The sequence below is a fragment of the Erythranthe guttata genome, chromosome 5 (genome assembly GCF_056151865.1).
Source record: "Erythranthe guttata isolate IM_541 chromosome 5, IM_541, whole genome shotgun sequence".
Classification (NCBI taxonomy): domain Eukaryota; kingdom Viridiplantae; phylum Streptophyta; class Magnoliopsida; order Lamiales; family Phrymaceae; genus Erythranthe; species Erythranthe guttata.
In genome coordinates this window covers 15471624-15494039 of record NC_142537.1, presented here as the reverse complement: position 1 = coordinate 15494039, position 22416 = coordinate 15471624, and the positions used below count along the sequence as shown (strand labels likewise).

At 35.4% G+C, this 22416-nt stretch overlaps 3 protein-coding genes across 7 annotated transcripts; 2 read left to right on the top strand and 1 right to left on the bottom strand.

The window, feature by feature from the left end:
- Positions 1-2130: 2130 nt before the first annotated feature.
- On the bottom strand, positions 2131-9605 carry LOC105966371 (GPI transamidase subunit PIG-U). Of its 4 annotated transcripts, none has more exons than XM_012990932.2 (14): positions 9303-9605; positions 9119-9166; positions 8961-9021; positions 8813-8845; positions 7592-7696; positions 7341-7478; positions 5805-5881; positions 5467-5717; positions 4567-4623; positions 4298-4466; positions 3449-3506; positions 3253-3338; positions 3109-3165; positions 2131-2496 (listed from the first exon to the last, which is right to left on the bottom strand). In XM_012990932.2, exons 3-14 carry the CDS (start codon positions 9007-9009, stop codon positions 2416-2418), a joined length of 1161 nt encoding a protein of 386 aa, XP_012846386.2. In that variant the 5' UTR covers positions 9010-9021; positions 9119-9166; positions 9303-9605; the 3' UTR covers positions 2131-2415. The 4 variants fall into 4 exon arrangements, with proteins under 4 accessions (XP_012846386.2, XP_088673886.1, XP_012846384.2 ...); XM_088817760.1 differs by having other exon boundaries at positions 7341-7475; XM_012990930.2 differs by having other exon boundaries at positions 7592-7716; positions 9303-9555.
- A 2112-nt stretch (positions 9606-11717) lies between these two features.
- Positions 11718-16091, top strand: LOC105966374 (plant UBX domain-containing protein 8). Of its 2 annotated transcripts, none has more exons than XM_012990935.2 (7): positions 11718-11985; positions 13326-13387; positions 13514-13970; positions 14083-14166; positions 14633-14776; positions 15409-15465; positions 15662-16091. In XM_012990935.2, the coding sequence occupies exons 1-7, from the start codon at positions 11899-11901 to the stop codon at positions 15767-15769; spliced, it is 999 nt and encodes a 332-aa protein (XP_012846389.2). In that variant the 5' UTR covers positions 11718-11898; the 3' UTR covers positions 15770-16091. The 2 variants fall into 2 exon arrangements, with proteins under 2 accessions (XP_012846389.2, XP_088673883.1); XM_088817757.1 differs by having other exon boundaries at positions 11803-12013; positions 13305-13387.
- Positions 16092-17298: 1207 nt separating this feature from the next.
- LOC105966370 (GRAS family transcription factor) lies at positions 17299-20621 on the top strand. The gene has a single exon (XM_012990928.2). It carries the CDS (start codon positions 18339-18341, stop codon positions 20343-20345), a length of 2007 nt encoding a protein of 668 aa, XP_012846382.1. The 5' UTR covers positions 17299-18338; the 3' UTR covers positions 20346-20621.
- The last annotated feature ends 1795 nt before the right edge of the window (positions 20622-22416 follow it).

The following is a 22416-nucleotide window of genomic DNA, read 5'->3' as shown; positions in this document are numbered from 1 at the left end:
CAGTCAACTATATAGATGTACGCGTTAAATCTTCACTATTATGCAATATTTGGCAAACTGCACTAGAGATGTAAAACCATACAAAGTTAACCATGTGTGACGAGTCGGTCTGTTATAGATCGTTGGTAATGAATTTGAAACTACAATTAAATATAGGGGTGAGATTTGTAGGGATATCGAAATGTATCCCAATTATTGTATACCAAACATAACTAATGATAGTAGAAATTTTGATGGCATTAAGGAGGCTACATTGCCTTGAATTGACGGGTACACCTTGCTCCAAAAGGCGAAATCCCTCGCCCCCAGGGCCCCCATCCCTTGGCCCGACAAGGATTGATGGAGGAATGTAAATCATGGTAACTCAACAGCCCGTTAAGGTAGCGGACCCGGACCTGGTGCCCACAAGGAACCAATCTCATTGGAGTTGAAATTCCCACACTGCGGCTGCCAGGATTCGATCCTAGGAATTGACGGGTAAACCTGATTTTAGGGTGGATATGAATTGAAGGATCATCTAAAGAAAAGAATTTCGAAAAAACGGGAGTTCAAATCGGGAATGACCAGTGGGGAAGCCAGTGTAGGGCCGGGGGGTCATGACCCCCTCAAATTTTAAATGTTTTTACTACTATAGTCTATATATGTATATATATTATTTATAGCTTTTATATTGTGCTCATATAATTTTAAACAATTACGTTTTATATAAAAAATAAATAAAAAAATTGTAGAAAATAAAGAAAAATAATAAATAAGTTTAACAAGTAGGATAAGGAAGTTACGAGACTTGTAACCTAGGGTCAGTCTGATATTGAGTCCATCAAAATTCAGATTAATGTAAAAAAGTTCTAAGTTTTGCGTTTTCTATCTTCTTAAAAAAAAAGAGAAAAAAATCTTCGTCTTTTTCTTGGAGGCGCTGCTTCGAACCCCTGAAAATTTAAATCCACAATGTAACAATATCTTAAACTCGTCACTCTTGAAACAATCATTGTTCTCATTAATTTATTTAAATTAAATTTTATTTATATTTTTTTATGTATATTGGACCCCTCATGATGAAATTCTGGCTTCGCCACTAAGTATGAATTAAACAGTTGTACATATTGAATCCAGTTTAGGGCGTCCTATTGTTGCGTTTGTTGTAGTACGCAATGCAAGATATGTCCTACAATTGGAGGTGCAACATCGGAACAGGGCCGATCTGAGGGTTGGTTTGACGGGCGTTCCGAAAATAACAATAATAAAATTTAAAAAGAAAATCCAGAAATTTATATGCCAACGTGTTGGCTTTGCAATAGCGTATGCATGAAACAATCTTTTGTCTAAAATATCAATTTAAAATTCATAATTATTTACCCTCCTAATTAATTGTTCATAATTATTTAAAATATGAAATAAAAGAAAAATAAAGCTGTCCCTATAATTAGTATAACCCTATAGAATCACTAGGCTCATATATAACAAGAACATTCCCAATCTACTTATATTGTATTCTAACTTTTTTTTAAAATTAATTTTCAATATAGAGTCAAAACATTGTTATTTAATATTATCACTTTCAAGTACATGATCATTATTCATTAATAAATAGTTCTTAGAAAAATAGTAAATTTTATTGCTTCACTTGGAGTTTGTAACTTCGAGAAATATTATTTTAATTTAATTAAATAATTAATTGGGTGGTGTAATTCCCAAAATAAATAGTATAGTGGAAAGTTGTCTGGACTTTGCCGGTCGCCCTGAATATTAGGGCTGACTATTTTACTGCTGACCACGTTATTCGTTCAAGACAGCTTTCTAATTGTACAAATATAATTTATTAAATAAATATATTATTTTTTTTTTAAATGAAAGTTGGTAAATCCTTCGTGGATTTTCCAAAGCAACTTGAAATATCATGTTGCTATTTCAGAGTAACTCAAGAAAATCGAAATTTCGTATTTTCGGGACGAATATCATTTTCCTCGCTGTTAACTTCAACTTAACCGGACTGCACGAAAATAAGTTATCGTCTATCGTCGAGTGTTGTCATCCGTGACATACACGGATATATGGATAGATACGTATAAATAGATAGATTGAGTAGTTTATATGTAAATACAAGTCTTAGGTAGCACCAAAACACCATAATCGGTAAATACGAAATCGTTAATATACGATCGTTCGTAAATATGCAGATATATAGATAGGTACATACATGTGGAGAGAGTAGTTTACAGACAAATCTAAAATAAGTGGATAGATAGGAAAAAGACAGTAAGAAAATGACCTAAACTGTCTGCATTCGGTATCTAAAACGAGAATTACCAAGATTACTCGTCTTTTCTTTTTTTTTTTTTCCTGCAATAGTGAATTAAAGGAAATTACCGAATATATTGCCAAACGAAAGAGCCTTTATCGGAATCAAAAGACTTGTCAAAGTGGAGTAGTACATAATTTTCTGATCTTTCTGTCATAATTAAGCATAGCACTGACACTCTCAACCACAAGAATTATCTGCAACAAATACAGAAAATGGATTAATTAATTAAATAAACGCTTTCAAGAGAAGGCGTGAAAAGAAGAGATGTTAATTATATGAATTCCAATTGGTTCGTCTTCAATGTTTCCATGCACCGCAAGTTTCAAATACATTCTTTGTAGCAAAATCCCACTTAAATTGAAGACAAGCGATAATTGTTCTTGGTAACTGTCACATCTTCAAGTGGCTTCAAAAGAAATTCTCTACGGTACAGAATTTGTCATATAAATGAAAGAAGCAGAAACGCGAAGCTCACTCTAAAATAACAAGCTAAATTTTTTCAGCACGTAATATTTTTCAATTGGCTATTTCAAGAACCAACCATTCACATTAACTTCTATGGATTCAATATTAAATACAAACAAGTTGCGTTAATTCCAACCCCCCGAGCATAAAATATTCATAAGTTGTCCGTTTCAATTCTGCATCGTTGCTCACGTACTGGATTTGTCCACATAGCAAATGAAGATAAGAGACGGGATATAGATACATTTGTTCTTTCTTGGTTGATATCAAGAGATATATATAAATCAGCATAATTTCATTTTTAAGAATGAACAAGAAAAAAAAAACGAAAAACGAAAAACCTGGAAAGATGCGTATGCCATAGCAGTTGCAAAGTAAAAGTTTGCATTCCCGGTTCCCTGCAAAGAGTTACAAAGATGACGAATCAGAATATTAAATTCCCAGGAACAGGTTATGCATATCCCTCTCAGCATACAGACACGTACCCTCCAAATCCAAAGATTGTGCATTACAGGGCTTAGCAACGACACCCCAACATATCCGCAAAAGAGGAAGAAAGACAATTTCATTTCTGCAGGCCAGATAGATTATAAGATGTTAGATCTTAATCGCCAAACTAGTGAAACCGAGTACTTGTAAGTGTGCATGTATGCGCCTGCGCGCACACACAGATCAATATACCTGATAACTCATTCACAAATAGCACCAGTAAGCTCAAGTATAAAGCTGAATCTCCAACCTGATCAATGGACCATGATTAAATCAGGGTGTCAAACAGAGTTAGCCGATTCTAAAAAGCGAAACTACTTCTGAAGACAATTGTCACTCAACTCTACCAACTCGTTTATGATTTTTTTTCTTCTAATAAATGATTTGAGATTAAGAGTGTTCTACATCGCCATAATTTTCATAGAGAATCTGTTGAGCTAAACCGTAGCAACATGTGAGAAGTTGCCACCAGTTGGGGGATGCGGTTATCAATACTTAGCACTCGGATGTATTCTAGAACTGGTTCAGATACAACTTATCATAAACAAATTAAGTTTTTCAAACACTTTGATTGATGGTACATCACAAAGCAGGACTATCATTAAGTTATATCTAATTGATCCTATCTGAACACATGATTCGTACTCGCGTCATAAGATTTAGGCAGTAGCATAAAGTTCTAGTCAAATGTGACCATCTTGATGGTTCAACTGTGTCCACTATTTGTAAACATGGTTCAGATAGAAAAAAAAAAATCAGTTAATTACCGAACTGTGTGAATATTGTATCGATAAAACCAAATATGAATATCTTACGTTCACAAGGTTAATTATTATTCGAAAGAAGAGAGACAGTGGAGTAGATATCGGTTCCATTTCCTTTGACAATATTAAGAGAATTCACAGGAATATATGCTGTTTTAAGCAGTATGATTTACGTGAGTTAAGAGAAACAGAAAATGGGTAATGATGATATTGAGCCCCAGACAGACAAAACGAAAACATGCAAATTTTAAAATTTAGAGATAGATGGAGTGCTCACTGAAGGATAAGATTTTAGCATTGAAGAGATTGCCAAGTACACAAAGACCAAAAAGCAGGGCCTATGATTTAGGCGTATGGCTAACGGTAATATCATGAATAGGATGTTCACATGAAAAACTATCACGAAAAAATTCCTGAAAAAATCAAACACTTCTGCGAAGAAGTACCTGTAATAAAGAAGCAATATGTTATAGAAGAAGGAAAAGAAAATAATAGCTATTGAACAAATAAACATTTTACAAGCCAACAAAGTCACCTGCAACTTACCACAAGACACCTATATTTGGAGATAAATCTTTAACAGTAAGAGTAAATCCATAGGTCCTGCAACAAGACATTAAAGTAATTAGTGCAGCTCGAAACAACAGAGAAGCAACAATATCAAGCCAGGCGTCATCACGAGACGCCAATAGATACAAGACACAATAACTTTAAAATGACAAGATATAATTAAGAATGCCTCTTCCATTATCAGAATCTAAGTACAAGCGGAATATTTCAATTATGAAAAAAAAGTTTCAAATACACTCGTTGAGCACTAAAGTGAGGCAGAACTTTTATGCCTAAATTAAATGGTAGAGGATAAAAGAAGAGGGACAAATTATTCTGGTCCTTTTGAGTTGTAATAATACATAAGATAGCATTTTCTTGCAATCTTTTCAATTGCAGTGCTACAACCTAAAAGAAATACAGGAAATTTATGTTTTAGGAAATAATTCGCAAACTAAACGTGGGCAACCTGAGATGAAATAAGAAAGAAGAAAAAAGAACTGTCAACCCTAGTAGTTATTCAACCTTTGACTGGGGGGAGATTCGAAGTAAAACGATAAGTTTTGGAAAATTACTATTCCAGATTGAAACTAGTTTGTCATTTGTTGAGGACAAATAAATAGCAGACTTGACAGCAAGCAAGTACCAGAAAATTCACGAACGACATCATATCTACTATTACGAATGGGCGCTGTACACAAGGACATGGATCTAATTAACAGATATATTGGTTTTGATAAGAGATCTCAACAATTATATATGCCTCTAAATTTCTGAAGGTTATAGACATCTGGTACCAAAGGACATAAATTAGATCTAGTATCTGAAAGTTCGATTTCCACAGAAGGTGGGAGTAACATCAGAAAGCAAGGAAGGTATCACTTTACAATGTTGTACCTTTTAAACATCTCTGCAAGACCACCATGCTCTTTCATGGATATAGCACACAAAATTAAGACGTAAGTTATCCATATGGTTGCCCAGAAAAAGAAAAGGACGACTCGCCGCCAAGCAAAATTTGTTGTTTTAATGGGTTTATTCTTGACTCCAACTTGATCCTTTGATCTCTCTTCTCCAACTCGTAAATTACTTTGCACAAACAATTTTCTTGGGGGTGCATCCAGACCGTAACCTAATAAAAAGATAACCTGGAATAGACGAACAAAAATATTCCAGTACCTGTCCGTGATTAAAAAGGCTGTTAAGCCAAATATAAATATTTCATGAAAACATACCGGAATGACTAAAACCAAGGGATAGAGTGACAAATGTGATGCTATGACCCACCCAAAAGCTGCCAATGGTACTAGTCCTGCGTATGTTGGAACCAATTACTTAGGGCATTAGATTAAGCAATATTGAATGTTCAAATTCTCAATGATCTTAGATGAGTTCACTAGTCTTATCTTTTATCATGTTTGGAAACCTAAAAACGACAACCAAATGGAATTTGGCATCCAATTATTGCCTAGATAAATAGATCCATGAAGTCTTTCTTAACAGCGGACATCGTTAAATACATACTACAGTACAGGTATCGGTACATTCAACTTCCAATTAAGCTTAAGGAATCATAAGTTAGGGGTTGTTTAACTAAGCTTATTTAAGAGATCTTATAAGTTATTAAATCTATTGTAATAGTAACTTGTTGATGTGTTTAAATAAAATAACAAGATGTAACTTTTAAGATGTTAATAATGGCAATGTTGTAACTAAATTCATCAAAATTAAAAAAAAAATGTTAAGATAAGATCGTAATTTAATAATAATTTGGAATCTTTCTATGCTTTGGTACCAAATTATCATCATTACTTTTTCAAAAACTTAAAAGCTCTCAAGGAAAACTTATATTTGGATCCTATGAGCTCTTTTGAGAAAAAAACTAACACACACCTTTTCGGAACTTATAAGCTCTCAAACATCCTATAAGATGTTTTGAAGAGCTGATAAGCTTAGGCCCGAGACCCTCTGACTTTGAGGTTTTAAGAGGTACTAAGGTATTTCATTATTTCATATAACATGCTTTCGTCATCCTCAAAATTAGTGGTTAAGAATCCTTGTTAGTATTATCTCCTACTTTAAGCAAGGGTTGCAGGAACTTGGAAATGATTAACTAAATCAATATTCAATAAATAAGCATTACTAGTGCATACACCTAAAACTATGATATAATTTCTGCAAAAAAAAATATATCTATACAGACACTCAACGATATCCTTGGTAAAAAGGGAAAATGAAGAGATATAGGATATTTACCTAGTCATAAAGTCTTTCTCTAGTTGTGTTGATAAATTACTCAAGTTCAAATTGGAGAGAAGAAGAGACGATATTGGGTAATTGACTTCTTAGATTACTGCAGCTTACATGGAGGATGATTAACATTTAATCTTTAAATTTGAAATGGATATATACTCACAGGGAAACTGTACCATTTAGTACTGCCATTTAATTTTGCAACCAAAATTAAGTCCGCTTGCTGAAATTTAGAAAGGTTTGCATTGCACTTCAGTCATGTTTATATTAGCATGAGTGAAGAAAATAACTGTTCGAGCCAATGTAAATTTAAACGTAGTGGGTATAAAAAAATATTAAACTGGATTGGGAATCTCTCTAAAACACACAAAACTACCACTTTTTACTTCATCTGATCTACGACCACCCTCATCTCAGCCAGAAGAGCTTTAGAGCAATGCAATAAAACATCATGAAGTATTTCTTAAGTTCCAGTTTTGTAAATCATGCATAGAGAGGAAAAGGTTGTTCATTCATACCTGCAGATGCTCCATAGAAAGACAAGATGACAAACAGGTTTTCAATGGGTGATGTATTAAACCCAATGCAAGAGATGATCGTGAAAGGGTTCCACAAATACACAAGGGCAGCAATATCACCAGAGGGCAGAATCTCTACTTTTCAAAATAAAAGTAACTTAATCAGTTCCCTGTAGAAATTTCAAAAGCAGGAGTACTCGTATGATGGGGAAAAACAGAATAACAATGACAGCAACTAGTATTTGGCTTACCTGTGTCTTTGAACAATTTATCAAGGCCTAATGCTTTCAAACTATGACCATGTGCTGTTACAAGAATATGTCCAGTTGCACGAATAAGAATTGCGCTGATAAAATCTGCAATCACAGAAACCAGACTATATCCAAAAATGTGTTGATATTCGATGCAGCTAAATAAATGATTTTCAAAGGACAGACTACTAAATAAGGATAAAAAGATACAAGCGGCAAAAATAATTTGAGGGTGACCATAAACAACACAAGAAGCCATTTGATGTGCAATAACTAGTGCAATAAAATATCATATTATGAAAGGCGATAAACTTTCAACAAATCCATGCAGTAATTGGCGCCACATATAATCTCTTCAAACTGTTTCACTTAGTGATTTAGGATTAACATAGCACTCCAGCTGTTAACATGTCAACTGTACAGAAACACAACTTTCAATAATGTGACAAATAACACATCTATATTTAAAAACTACATGGGAGAAAAGTTGGAGATTTTTATTCATTACTCCTGATTGTAAATTAGCTTTTTTTAAGACTCGTATCAATGTCTACGAGCCATGTCAACATGAAGACATCAAGTTGAATGCTGTGCCAGAACTGATGTAGGGATAGCATCGTAAGATTATTCTGGCAGGAGAAAAGATACCTGTTCTAGAAACTGATCACACGAGCTTCACTAAAGCATAAGTGCAAGAGTCTAATATAAATACCTTATCCCCTTTCTACTTTTAATAAGATGTAATATAGCAGTGGAGGAAAATTTTGTTTTGGCCAGACCCTGTTTAGTGTTCGGACTCACATTTCACGTGTTACATTGCTAAACAAAGATCTAGTTGGCACATGTAATAATTAAGAATAGTCATTTTCTTCATTGGCTTGATTATATAACTACATCAAACTAGTTCAGCAGATAACATCCACATCTATGTGAGGGTAAAGGGACTTGCTCGGTTGGAGCAGCATGATTGCTATACATTATATGGGCACAATTGCTGACTAATTTTGTTTCTGTCCTACAAATATCGTCGAGTGTTTTATATATTCCTAATCACCCAAAATTCGACAAAAAAAAAACATATATAGATGAAACTATTTTGATTAGTTATCAACAATCCTAGTGATTTCAGAATCTAAAATGCACATTAAGCGATCCCTAACATTTAACACATCCATACAAACAAAACGAAGAGATATTACACAGAGACGGAGAAACGAATACCTGCACAATAGATGACTAGCATATCCTTCAATTCTGCATTACACATTTAATCAATCATCAACAATCAGTTAGTCACACAGCATTGCCAACCAGAGAGAGAAGCACGAAGATATTCGAAATGTTTGTTTATTAGGATACGAGAAGTTACTTCTTCGCAGTAAGAGGGCCAAGGATTGAGAGCAATAAAGGCGATCCATGGTACATTGAACCTGTTCATTATCATTCAATCAAAGAATCACGAAAAACCAAATCAAGCTGAACAGATTTTTTTTTATTTTAAGAAGTGTAAATTTGAATCATACGAACCAGAATAAGGCGATATCGACAGTTGCTTCAGCCAGTAGCCCTCCGCCACTGCAAGGGCACAAAACCACACAATAATTAAGAGAATAAGGAAATCGATAATACTTGAAAATATATACATATCCATGAGAGAGAGAGAGAGAGAGAGAGAGAGAGAGAGAGAGAGAGAGAAGGACGGCGAGTTTACGGCGGCGTAGGCTGGTGAGAGGAGTAGAGACTTCGGGGCGAGAGGAGAGGTTGAGATACTTGGAGAAATAACTGAGAATTAGCCTGAGTACGATCGAAGCTATTGCCCATTTCCAAAACCCTAGCTTCGTTCTCTTGCTTCCGGCTTTCGTTTTCTCCTCCATTGATTCTCGGAGAATGCTTTGCTTGCTTTCCGATCGGGTAGCCGGAGTTGGGATGCAAATGTTTGGGTTAATTATTTTAAAATTTGCAATAATTTAAGTGTAAATTACAGTCATCTAAATAAATAAAAAATAAAAAAAAAAACTCAGTTGTTTGGGTAATTACAACTACTTCGTTAACTAGAAATTTTTTTACACGTTTATTTTTACAATGTTAAATTTAATAGAATTTTCTACATTATGCCGAATATTCTCCGGTTTGTAACCAATTTAGCGTATTTTAAAACAGGATGATCATAAGATGTGTGTCTCTTAAGCTTGTAAATATCAGATTATAGTGGATCAGAAACTGCATTTTTTTCCCAAAACGAGTACGAATTAGAGAGCATTCCACGGAATTTGAAAGATTATGTTGAATTTAAAACCGTAAGAGTGAACATGTAAGAAGATTAAAAGTTGATGGGTGATTGTAAATACCTAAACATGGGGATTTTTTTTCGTAATTTGATATTACCTCAGGGGTGCCATAATTTAACGTAAAAGTAATAATAATAAGGACAAATTACGGCCACCCTCGAGGTAAAGTATAATTAAAAAAAAAAAAAAAAATCTACTGTTTGCATAATTACAACCATCCCCTCAACTATCTATTTGTTTTAATGTTCACCATTAAGATGTCAAATTTACCTAGGGGTATTCATCTGATCGGTAAATCGATCGAATCGAAACAAACGAAATTTGTACGTGTCGATTACACAAACCGTTAATTCGGTGTGATATTCATTTCTATATATATATATATATATATATATATATATATATATATATATATATATATATATATATATATATATATATATATATATATATATATATATTAGTATTTAAACTAAATTAATTTCAAAAAAAAAATTCTAATAAAATTTTGGTAATTCGGTTATTTATCGAACCAAACACTAAACGGTATGAAATTTTGGGGTACCGCATTTTCTGTACAACTTTACCGAATGAACTGCCCTTAAATTTATCAACTAAAGGGATTTTTCCGTAAGATAATACATAGTTAACGGGTGCGTGTAATTATAAGAAATAAATGAGGTTTTTCGTAATTTGATTTTAACTTAGGGTTGGTCGTAATTCATCATAATAATAAGGGTTAATAGGCTACAGGTCCCTAGCTGGAAACATAATTAGATATGGATACAACCCTAATATTTTTTTCTGAACTAAATTCTTTTTTACAAAAATAAATATGACCCACATCCTTTATTTTTTTTTATCCCAAATTTGCCCACAACTTAAATCCATAAATTCTACACATTTCTCTCATATCTATTTTTCTTATTTCTCTCTCTCTCTCTCTCTCTCTCTCTCTCTCTCTCTCTCTCTCTCTCTCTCTCTCTCTCTCTCCATCCATCACTTCACTCCACTGCTGAAGGGACGATGGCTACGGCGTAACCATGATGGTGGAGGCGACATTAATAAAGGGATGGTTATGGAGGCATGAGGCGACGACAACTATGGTGGTGGAGGTCTGATCTACGGCGGACGGTGGCGGCTATGACGGCTAGGTTTTAATTTGGTCGACGGCTAGTGTTTAATTTGGTCGACAATTATGGCGGCTAGGGTTTAATTTGATCGATGACTAGGGTTTAATTTGGTTGGCGGCTACGGTTGGTGGACGACTAAGTTTTTGCAGGTAGGGTATGATTTAATTTGGTCGACATATATGGTTTAATTTAGTCAATGGTTAGGATTTAATTTGGTCGGCGGCTAGGGTTGGTGGACGACTAGGTTTTTGTAGGTAGGGTTTGGCGGCGGCTGAAATTTGTTGGTTGCTATGAGTTAACGGTGGCTGGAAGACGTTGGAAGTTAGGGTTTGACGGCGGCTGGGAGTTGGTGAACGATAGAGTTACCATAGCATACCATAGTATTATTTTTAAATATGCTGTATTATTTGACAAAAACGGAACTACATGTGTCTGCAGATGTCTATGACCGGAAAAAAAAAATTCAAAAAAAATCATAATTTTCAATACTATGTAGAAAAAAAAAAATTCTTATAGTAATGAAAAAAACAAAAAGAAAAAAAATCAAATAACAAAAATGGTAGTTGCAATTAAAAGTTAGTTCTAATAAAGTTTGTCGCTAGAAACTTACATCTTGACTTTTAATAATAATTTTATAAAAAAACGAATAAAGAACAAAAAAACAAAAAAAAAAAAAAAAAAAAAAGCGCGGAAGTCTAGAACATTGTGGAAGTGACGATCCTTTTGTTTTGCTTCCCAAATTACCCTTCAGTCGGTGCCAAAAGGGTGAGCTCAGTCCTCGCGGTTATACATTTGTAAATGTGTGGATATAATATCGCATGTACGTATATTTGAATCTCTCTTTCTGAAATTCGCAAACCACAGCTAAAGTTAAAATTGAGTAAAAATGGCGAGGCCCGATCGAGAAGCCATTGTTGACACTTTCATGAGCATTACCGGCGTTGATGAAGCCGTCGCTATTCAGAAACTCGAGGTATATTCTCAACTGTATTTCCGTGATCGTAATTTTGTGGTTGTTGCTTTTGTTCTTTGTTATTTTAGTTGTGAATTACTATTTCCGGCTTTTTTTTTCCTTGGGTTAATGTTGTTTTTAGTTCAATTAATTCTGAATCGGAGGTGTTTCTTTGATTGTAAACCTGTTCTTGTTGGGAAAACTAGGGTTCTTGTTTCGATTTTCTGTTACGGAATTGAATTATGTCTTAACTCTTTGGTTTGTTGATAAATCCACTTGTCCATTTGATGGCTTTTAAGAAAGTAAATGCCGTGAAAGAGGGTTCGAAATTGATGATGTGAACATTAAGCTAGGAGATTACGAATTGGTTTTAGATCACTATTTGCAATTCGCCATTTGTTACTGTATGAAACTATCGTGCTTCGTTTGGGGTGATTACTTCGTGCGTTGATAGTGGTGCTTGGTAATCTGATTAGTGATGACAGTATTTACGGCACTAAAGAAACAGAGGGGATAGGGAGTATCAATTATATCTTTGAAAATATCTTTGCACGTACTGTGTTAGTTCACTAGGAACTATGACGTTGGATTCAAATATATAGCACCTTTTCAAGAAGAAAAGGTAAGAGGCAAATGAACTAACATTCAATGATCCTAGAAAATTTCCATTCAAATTATTTCTCCAAACGACCATGTGCTCGATGTAAAGCATACTTCGTAGCTTACTATTGTATGTTGAAAGTGTGAGAATAAATTGCGTTAGAAGATTCATATGATAGGGACTCTGGAAAAATTGATCTATTGTGCTCGAGTTTTTATGAGTAATTATTTTATTTCCTTAGAGCATACACAGACCCGTTTATTGCGGATCAAAGTACCTTTTTAAGGGATTTCTTACTCTAGCCATCTAGTCGAGTTGGTAATTTTACTTCTTCCCTCGGCTCAAGTATCATATATGCCCTCAAATTAAAAGGCCTTGAAGACTAGAAGAAATTCAACTTGATCCAAAGATATGCTGTGAACACCTTCCAAAGATATGCTGTGAACACCTAGGAAAAAAGGATTCGTCTAGCTGCCTCGGGTCCAACGTGCATGATAAATGTTCACTATTATGTGAGAAAGATATTCTGGTATTCAGTTTGGCGAGTGTGGTATAAAATGTTCGTTTCTCTTTTTAGCTGGTGAAAGGTGTTTAACATATTTAGTTTATGAACTCTATTGTCTGTCACTATTAGGATTATTCAGCTGCTATTTTAGAGCTTTGAAGAGTTGGATTGATGAATTTTGTAAACTAGAATTAGGCGACCTTTCTTTCTAGGTTCTGTCCTTATTCTGAATAGCTCTATATCTTCGGTTTGCAGGAACATTTTGGCGACCTCAATGAAGCTGTTAATGCACATTTCAATGAAGCCGATACAAGCATGTTAGTGTCTACCATTTTTTTTATATCGCTCTCTAATTATCGTTCTGAAAATTAAATAACTACTGTTAGGTCTTATAAAGTTGTACCTTATCACTGTCACCTATATTTTTGCTTCTATTCATGTAGAACTCAAGAGGCATCTTTTACCTCGATTCGGGATCATGGCATGGATATAGACGATCCTTTACCAGCCCAGTCGCATAGACCAACTTCTTCCTTCTTACCCTTTGCTAGAGATTTCAATCCTTTCTCCATGCTTGACCCTAACTGCACAAGAAGTATATTTGATATTGGTAATTCTGCAACTCGCTCGCCTTTTGTTTCACATCCAAGAGAGGTGAGGGAGATACCAATTGAGGTGAAAGACGGGATTGGAGATTCTAGTGGTGCTCCCACTATTGAAGATGTCACTGAAACTGTGCATCAACCTGGCCCTGTAATACGTGGAACGGTCATAATGGACGATGAAGATGATGATGTGGCTGACTATGGCAATGATATAGAAGAAGAAATGATACGAGCTGCCATTGAAGCTTCCAAGCTGGATGCATCCATGTCAAATCAACTAGATAGTGATATTCTTGTACGTAATTATCCACAAAGTACAATTTGCTATCATCATTAGACTTTATGAACTTTTGATTATTGGGCTTTATGATTTTTTTATCAGTATTGCCATTTTCATTCTGATTCAGGATGTGAGAGATTCCGCTCCTCAGCCAATAAATTCTCTCCCGGAAGATGATGAGCTCGCACATGCTGTTTCCCTGTCATTGCAGGTTTGCTCTTCTTCTGGTTTGCAATATTTTCAATCACAATAAGTGCTCCAGTTAACAGGAAGTGTGTGCATTAGAGTGTGTGCATAAATCAAACTCCTCGATTTATGGCTAATTCCGAGAATTACAGCAGTTTTCAAATATATGTCAAAAAGATTTATTTTCTCACATAAAAGCAGTAGCACTTGCATGACATAGCCCTTAAGCTGGAAGCTCGGAGAAATTTGATGAGCATTTGATAAGATATTTTCTCTCTTGGCTTTCTTGCTGGTCTCAAAATGTACAACCAAGTTGTAATTTTAGAGAAAAAATGGGCACAACCATCTGTTATTAAATTTTTGAGTTTTTTCGGAGGCGTTCACTAGTGCTTGTATAATATTATAAATATTTCACTGCAAACTATATGATGCTCTTAGAATTATTTACTTTTGTCCGTAGGTTAAGTTTTTTTATTTGTATTTTTGTCCAGGAAAATCAGAGACAGTTAGCAGCCAAAGAAGCTTCCCTTCCTCAGGAACCAACAGCAGATGATGAGAATGCTGTTACACTCCTTCTGCGGATGCCTGATGGAAATAAGTGTGAACGAAGGTTTCTTAAGTCAGACAAGTTGCAGGTAATCTATGCCTGATATTTTTTTTCCATGTATATTGAAATCATTGTATATTCCAGCCTTAAATTTTGACACACTTCAAAGAACTTTTTTCAGTTCAAAATTTGATTTTATAACTAACCTAGGAGCCTGTACTGTAATTTTCCTTTTTACCAGATCAAATTTAGTTAAAAAAAATGAAAATAGGACTTGTGTAATAGCTTAGTAATAAGAAAAGGAACAGAAAAGGTCATTTAAGGTTTGTGTCCTCCAAGTCGTTCGTATTTGTCACCACTACTTTTTTTTTTAAATTCTCGTATTTATATTTCTGTAACTAATTCATTTTCCAAAAATGTGTACTCTTGGCTGAAGTTATTTACTTCCATTAGAATTACTCGACTGGACCATGTTTAAATATATTTGATGGAATGTAATATAGTAAAATTACCTGACGAGAGTAATAAATAACATGATGGATCATTCTTACTTTAGTCGTCTTTGGAAATGTTGTGCACTTATGTCTATGTTATGCGAGTTTTTTTCATTTATCGTCTGATGTCTGGTACTGTGCTACTTAGGTGGCAAAGGATTGATTTACCATTATTCAATAATTTGTTAGCTCATATCACATGCTTTACGTTTTTTTGTTTTTTCAGTGTCTATTTGACTTCATTGACGTTGGCAGAGTGGTCAAACCTGGGAGTTACAGATTGGTAAAACTTTTATCTCACTCTTCTTATTGGTCAAATCTTATGCTATACCATGTGTACTGCAAGCGTATAGCCTGGAATAAGCCCTTCTTGAAGCAAAATTCGATTCTGAGATTAGAATATTTTATAAATGTGTTAATCGGTTTCATGTTGTGATTTTTTTTTTTTATAAATGTTTTTTTTTTCGTCTTATTTTTAGGTGAGGCATTATCCTCGGCGTGTTTTTAGCGATGAAGAGAGCACATCAACTCTCCATGAATTGGGTCTAACCAGCAAATACGAAGCCTTGCATCTGGAGTTGATATAGTTCGCATATGCTATCTTTGTTAAACATGACCACGATTTTGAAAGCGTAATTAGTCTGGGGGATGGGTGGTGGTTCAGGATCGATTTTCGTTATCCGTTATGGGGATTGGTATTCTGGATTGCTTAGATATTAGTATTACGTCAAAAAAAAAAAAAAAAAAAGTTCGGATTCCGTTCTTTTGTATGAAATTTGTGATTAGGTTGTTTAAATTTACGATTCAAATTGTCCGTTTGTGATTCATGAAACTATGAAACTTAAATGGCTTATATTACATGGGTTTGATCACGATTCACAGACCGATTCATGGTCATCGACTAACCAATCTGTGGTCGTGTCTAACTGTAGCTAATTTAAATTTTGCCTTAGTATATACATTACACATAATTTTAGAAGGTAAAACAATCGTCTTAGTAACACGTACATCCGAAATAGTTCAACTCCGAATTTCTTCAATTTATATGAACGAAATCGATACCATTACGTTAAAATCCGTTTAAATCCCTAGTCGCAAGGGCGTGGCCAGGGCAAGACAGGATATTATATAAACGGATTTTGTTGGCCCTTAAATCTATTTTTTTCCCCTTCTCCAAGCTCTTGATATATCTACATTTTTGTCCTATTTACTAATACAATATATAACAACATTAAATTTATAAATATGTATTTAATATAGTATATTTATGTGAAAATCTAAAAAAGCAAAATTGAGGTCAATGCCCCAAAATTCTAATCAAAGAATATATTTCAAAGTAATGGAACTATGTTTGTATCTTGTCCCTCGTGAAATTAATTAGGGTAAACTACGATCTCCTATGAGCTAAGATCGAATTACGGCAAAAAAAAAAAAAAAAAGACTATTATCTTATGTTTTGGTAATTACAAGAATCCCATCAAGTATGAATCTTCTTACATGTCCACCCTTATGGTCTCAAATTCAACAGCTTTTTCTAGATTATATGAAATGTTTTCTAGTTTGTACTCGTTCTGAGCAAAAATGCAGTTTATAATACACCACAATCTAATATTTACAAACCAAGAGACGCACTTTATGATCATCTTTTCTCAAAATGTGGAGCTCGAATGGGGTAAAATATGTATAAACCGAAGAATATTCCACATAATCTAAAAGATTCCATTAAATTTGACACCGCAAGAGTGAACATGTAAGAATATTCATAGTTGACGGATGATTGTAATTATCCAAATATGAGGGGGGTTTTCGTAATTTGAACTTATGTCAGGGGCTGACAGTGATTTACCCAGTTAACAATGATTAAATTTCGATACAAATTAACCAAGGCTGAGAGAGACAGTTAATAATGATTTTAACCGTCTGGAAATTCTCCCACACACAACCAAGAAAAAACAATGATGTCAAAACCAACGGTCGAAAAAAAAAAAAAAGCGGGGAGTATACATACACGTGCGTTCCACGTGGCTTCACCAGAAAAAAAAGAAAAAAAAAAAAAAAAAACCACCTCCCTCCCTCCAACGGTCATATTTCACCGACAGGGCCCAAACATAACGGTCACATTTTCTCCCTCCATTCTCCACCGTCCGATTCTCATCCAACGCCCACAAACCCTAACCCTCATAACCCACTTCATTTTTTTAACCGAGCCACCAATTTTTTTCACTCAGTATATAAAAACTCGGCCGCACTTTGTTTTGTAGCTTTTTGGGTAGTGGGTTTTTTTTATAAGTTATTAATTTTACATGATTTAGGAGAAGAAAAATATGGTAGCTAATTTTTTTGTTTGTGTTTTTCTTCCTGCATGATTGAAGGGTGTTTTTGATCTGATTTCTTTTAGTTGGGGGTGGGTTTCGAATTTATTTTATAGTATGGAAGGTGTGATGAAGAAGAATATGCATGTATACCTTGATTGTGTGTTTTACAGCTTCGGTTTTGAGCAAAGATGCAAAATTTGCAGAAGCTTCTTCTTACCTGGTTTGATGATCAACAATGGCGGCGTCTCTTCTTGCATATTGATTAATTGTGTCTGAAAAGTTGAGGAATCCGATGGTTTTTTTTGTTTAGGTAGGTGTGTTTTGATTCAATTCAAATTCTTTCATTCTTTTATTTTATTTTATTCTATTCTGTCTGAATATTTGTTTTTTTATTTGTATGATTCATTAATATTCTTTGTTGGACATAACATAAGCTTTCTCTCTCTCTCTCTCTCTATACATACATACATACATACATACATACATAATACATATCATCATCATATAGGACACACACACGCACACACGCACACACACACACACACACACACACACGCACACACATTTGTTTCTGACATCGGATTCCAATTTTTTGTTTCTTGTTTTTTTCTGATTTCTTGAAACTCTCACACACACTCACTATAGAAAAAAAGCACACATTGTTCTTGCAAGACACGATTTTTATTTCTCAGTGTTAGAAAAAAATACACGTCATCATAGTTTTTTTCTAAAAAAAAGGGGTGCTGGGGTGTAGTGTAGTGTAGAATTGGAGTTTTAATTTACAGAAAAAAAAAAAAGAAAGAAAAAAAAAAAAAGGAAATTGGTAAAGGAGAAGTGAAGAATGTTGGCTGGTTGTCCTTCTACATTGCTGTCACCGAGACATAGATTAAGGAGTGAAGCTTGCCATCACAGTATTCCCACAATGAGCACTCAGAGATTGGATTTACCTTGTACTACTTTCCCTCGTAAAGATTCTTCGCGGGCCCCACCCGTTCGGCCCGTCGGCCTTTCCGTCGAGAAGCCCGTCGAAGCGAAGACTGTTGTCACCGGTTGTTCCATTAAGCTTCGAGACAACAGAGACGATTTCTGGGAGAAGAACAAGAATCAGAACAAGAAGAAGAAGAGGTTTGCCGCGGAAGTGTCGTACGAAGACGACGATGATTTGGACAAGAACTACATGGACAGAGTGAAGAGGAAGAGATGTAATAACAATAATGCAGGAGAAGAAGAGCAGCATCAGCAGCAGCAGCATTTGAGTTTAGGTAGCGAGAGCTTTTGGTTCCATCCCGGTTTTATTAGTACGCCTCAATTGCCGTTCTCTATTTCGTGTTCGGCGGCGCAAGAAGACGAAGACGAGAATCGAGTGTGTTTTGTGCCGAGCGATGTCATACTAGCACCGCCCCCTTTGCCCCCGTTGTCGAACATTCCGTGGTTCCAATGCAAGAAGAATTTCGAGGGAGGCCCGACGTACAAGAAGGAAGCTTCCGGATCATCGTCGTCGACGAGTCTTTCATCCGAGAGCGATCGTGGTTTGGTTCTTAGCAATCCAGTGGGGCGCGTTATCGGCAATGGATCGTCTCCTTCGGGCCCGAGTGGGGCCCGCTCTCAACAAGTTTTGGCTGCTAATCAAGAAAACAGCAACACGGAGGAAAACGAGTGTGTCGAGCTAATCGACTTGCTCGTGACTTGCACCGAGCAAATGGGGTCAAAGAACATCGCCTCGGTCAACCATTGCCTCGCTCGACTAGGTGCAATCGCCTCCCCGCGTGGGCCCACGCCTACTCACCGTCTAGTCGCCTACTTCACCGAGGCCTTATCCTTAAGAGCTGCCAGACTGTGGCCCCACATCTTCCACGTCACTGCTCCCCGGGAGGAAGAAGATGGCGGCACCACCGCGTTGAGGGCGTTGAACCAAGTCAGCCCGATTCCGAAATTCGTCCACTTCACATCGAATGAGATTCTGTTGAGGGCGTTCGAGGGAAAAGACAGAGTCCACATCATCGATTTCGACGTAAAGCAAGGGTTACAATGGCCTAGCTTATTCCAAAGCCTAGCTTCTAGAAGAAATCCACCTAGCCATGTAAGAATCACGGGAGTTGGAGAATCGAAGCAAGAGCTTATCGAAACGGGAGATAGGCTATCGGGATTTGCAGATGCTTTGAATATTCCGTTCGAGTTCCATCCGGTCGTTGATCGATTGGAAGATGTACGGCTGTGGATGCTCCACGTAAAAGAGAAGAAAGAAACCGTCGCCGTAAACTGCCTATTTCAGCTCCACAAGATGCTATACGACACCACCACCACCGCCGCAGGAGGCGGTGGTGGTGCCGCCTTGAGAGACTTCTTGAGTTTGATCAGGAGCACAAACGCCGAAGCAGTGGTTATAGCCGAGCAAGAGGGGGCCCACAACGGGGTCGACTTGGAATCTAGGGTTTCGAATTCTTTAAAATACTATTCGGCTATTTTCGACTCGGTCGATCCGAGCCTTCCGTTGGAGAGCAAAGCGAGGATCAAGATCGAGGAAATGTTCGGGAAAGAGATAAGGAACATTGTTGCTTGCGAGGGAAGGGAGAGGGTCGAGAGGCACGAGGGGTTCGACAGGTGGCGCGAGATGATCGGACGAGAGGGGTTCCGGTGCACGGGGATCGAGGAGAGGGAGGTGCTTCAAGGGCAGATGATGCTGAAGATGACGTACGGCGGAGACAACTATAGTGTCGCGACGAGAGACGAAAACGGAGCGGCTTCGGTTAGTTTGAGTTGGTTGGATCAGCCTTTGTATACGGTTTCGGCTTGGAAGGCGGTTGATTTCGAGGGAGGTTCGTCTTCGTCTTATTCTCGGATTGGTTGATTTTGGAACCGCACATTCGACATTCGATATTCGGTTCGTTTTTTTAATTTTTTTTAAATATATATATACGTAGTACACGATTTTTTTTTTCCCGGTTATTACGGAGGGTATTTTAGTCATTCTTTGTAGGTGTAGAGGAATTTGTTTTTATGATTCATTATTCTTTCATTGATAGATATATGATATGATGCAGATAATTAAGTGTTTGTATTGAGGTAGAATTCTTTATTGTATTCTTTGATTCTTTTATGTAAGAAGTCATGTTTCAAGATTCAATTTTTATATGGTACACTTCTACTTCTGGTCTGAATAATAATATTGCTCGAGTATTTTTGTTTATGGTTGGTTTGTCCTCCTTTTTTTGGATCAATTTACTGCACTTTTTATTGCATTTTTCAACAAGTTGTAATTTTTTATGTTACGCTACGTGGCACGGACACGAAAACGGCGATTACGGGGTAACGGGAAATGGCAAGGGAACTTGGGAGAAATGTGTAAATATTAAAAGTATATGGGTATATTTATAAATATACTAAGGAAACGTATTTAAGATTTTATTTATTTATAAATTATTTTTATATATTTGCATACAAATATATTCAAAATAAATATTATTATCAACTATCAATTTGGAATTGCTAATTATAAATCATGTGAATAATTAGGTAATTAACAAAAAATATTTAGAAATTTGTTATTCAAACATGTTTCTAGTTTTTCAGAAATTGCAAAATGATCTATAAGGTGTTCGGCAGGTGTCTTCCAGTGTTGGGACACGTCTCATGTCCTGAACGTGAATACGTTAAGAAGTTGGAGTTTTCGTGCTACATACATGTTATGTCGAGAATTATGAAGGATGGCATTTTTGTAATTTAGTGAGAAATGAATTTACAATTTAATTGTTGCACCAAACAAATATTGTTGGAGTTTATGTAAAGTTAGGCCTAAAAATCTGGATTTGGAGAAAAGCCCAAGAGGCTGCTTAGTTTCCAATTTAGTCCCTCAATATTTAAATCCTAGAAAATCATTTTAGTTTTGGGTTTAAGTAAGGGAAAAATACATTTCCACCCCTCAAGTTTGCACCAATTTCATATTTGGTTCATCATGTTCGTACAATACATATTTGGTCCCCTATGTTTTAAAAATTCAACACTTTTAGTCATTTTCTTCAAATTTCCGTTAAAAAAAACGGAATCAAACGTGTATCCATCAATATCGTAGCTGACGTACAAACTGTAAATTGATAAAAATGACCAAAAATGTCAAATTATTAAAACATGAGAGACCAAATGTGTTCTTTTATGAACATAGGGGACCAAATATGAAATCTTTGCAAACTTAAGGGATGAATACTGTAAATTTACTGTTACTTAATAACTAGTTAAAAAAACTAATACAATACTCTGCAGATTGACATTTAAATTAGGGATTAATTGCATTTAGCACCAATGTGTTTATTCAAATTGAGTAGTTTTTAAAACAATCCCAATATAATATGAAAATACGAAATGTAAATAGCTCTAAGATATTTTTATGGCACTAACATTCGTATTTCACTTGGACATGAAAACATGGGGTGGGCACAAAATAAACCAATTAATTTATTTTATTTGCCATTTTGTTTCCTACTAATAATAATAATAATAATAATAATAATAATAATAATAATAATAATAATAATAATAATAATAATATCTGAAGTATTAGTCTTACCTGGCTATCGTTCAGCCACGGAATTAAAGACGTTTCAAAATTAGATGCACTGCTTTTAGTGCATTAGGTATTAAGCAACCGGTACCCGCTCCGTACTCGTTGTGGGTTGAAATTATAAAACCCGTCTGGCCGTCTCTATTCATTTTGGTTTTGGGGCTTTAAAATATAGGACCCCTGCTGAGAAAATATATTAAAACTAAATGACAAGTATAATTAAACATTAATTTCACATCATTTATAAATTCCATTTCAATAATAATGCCCTCATATAAAAAAAATGAAATATGCACCAAGTAATATTTAAGCTGTATTTATCATTTTTTTTCATTATGCATTTAACATTTTCATTTTCGCATCT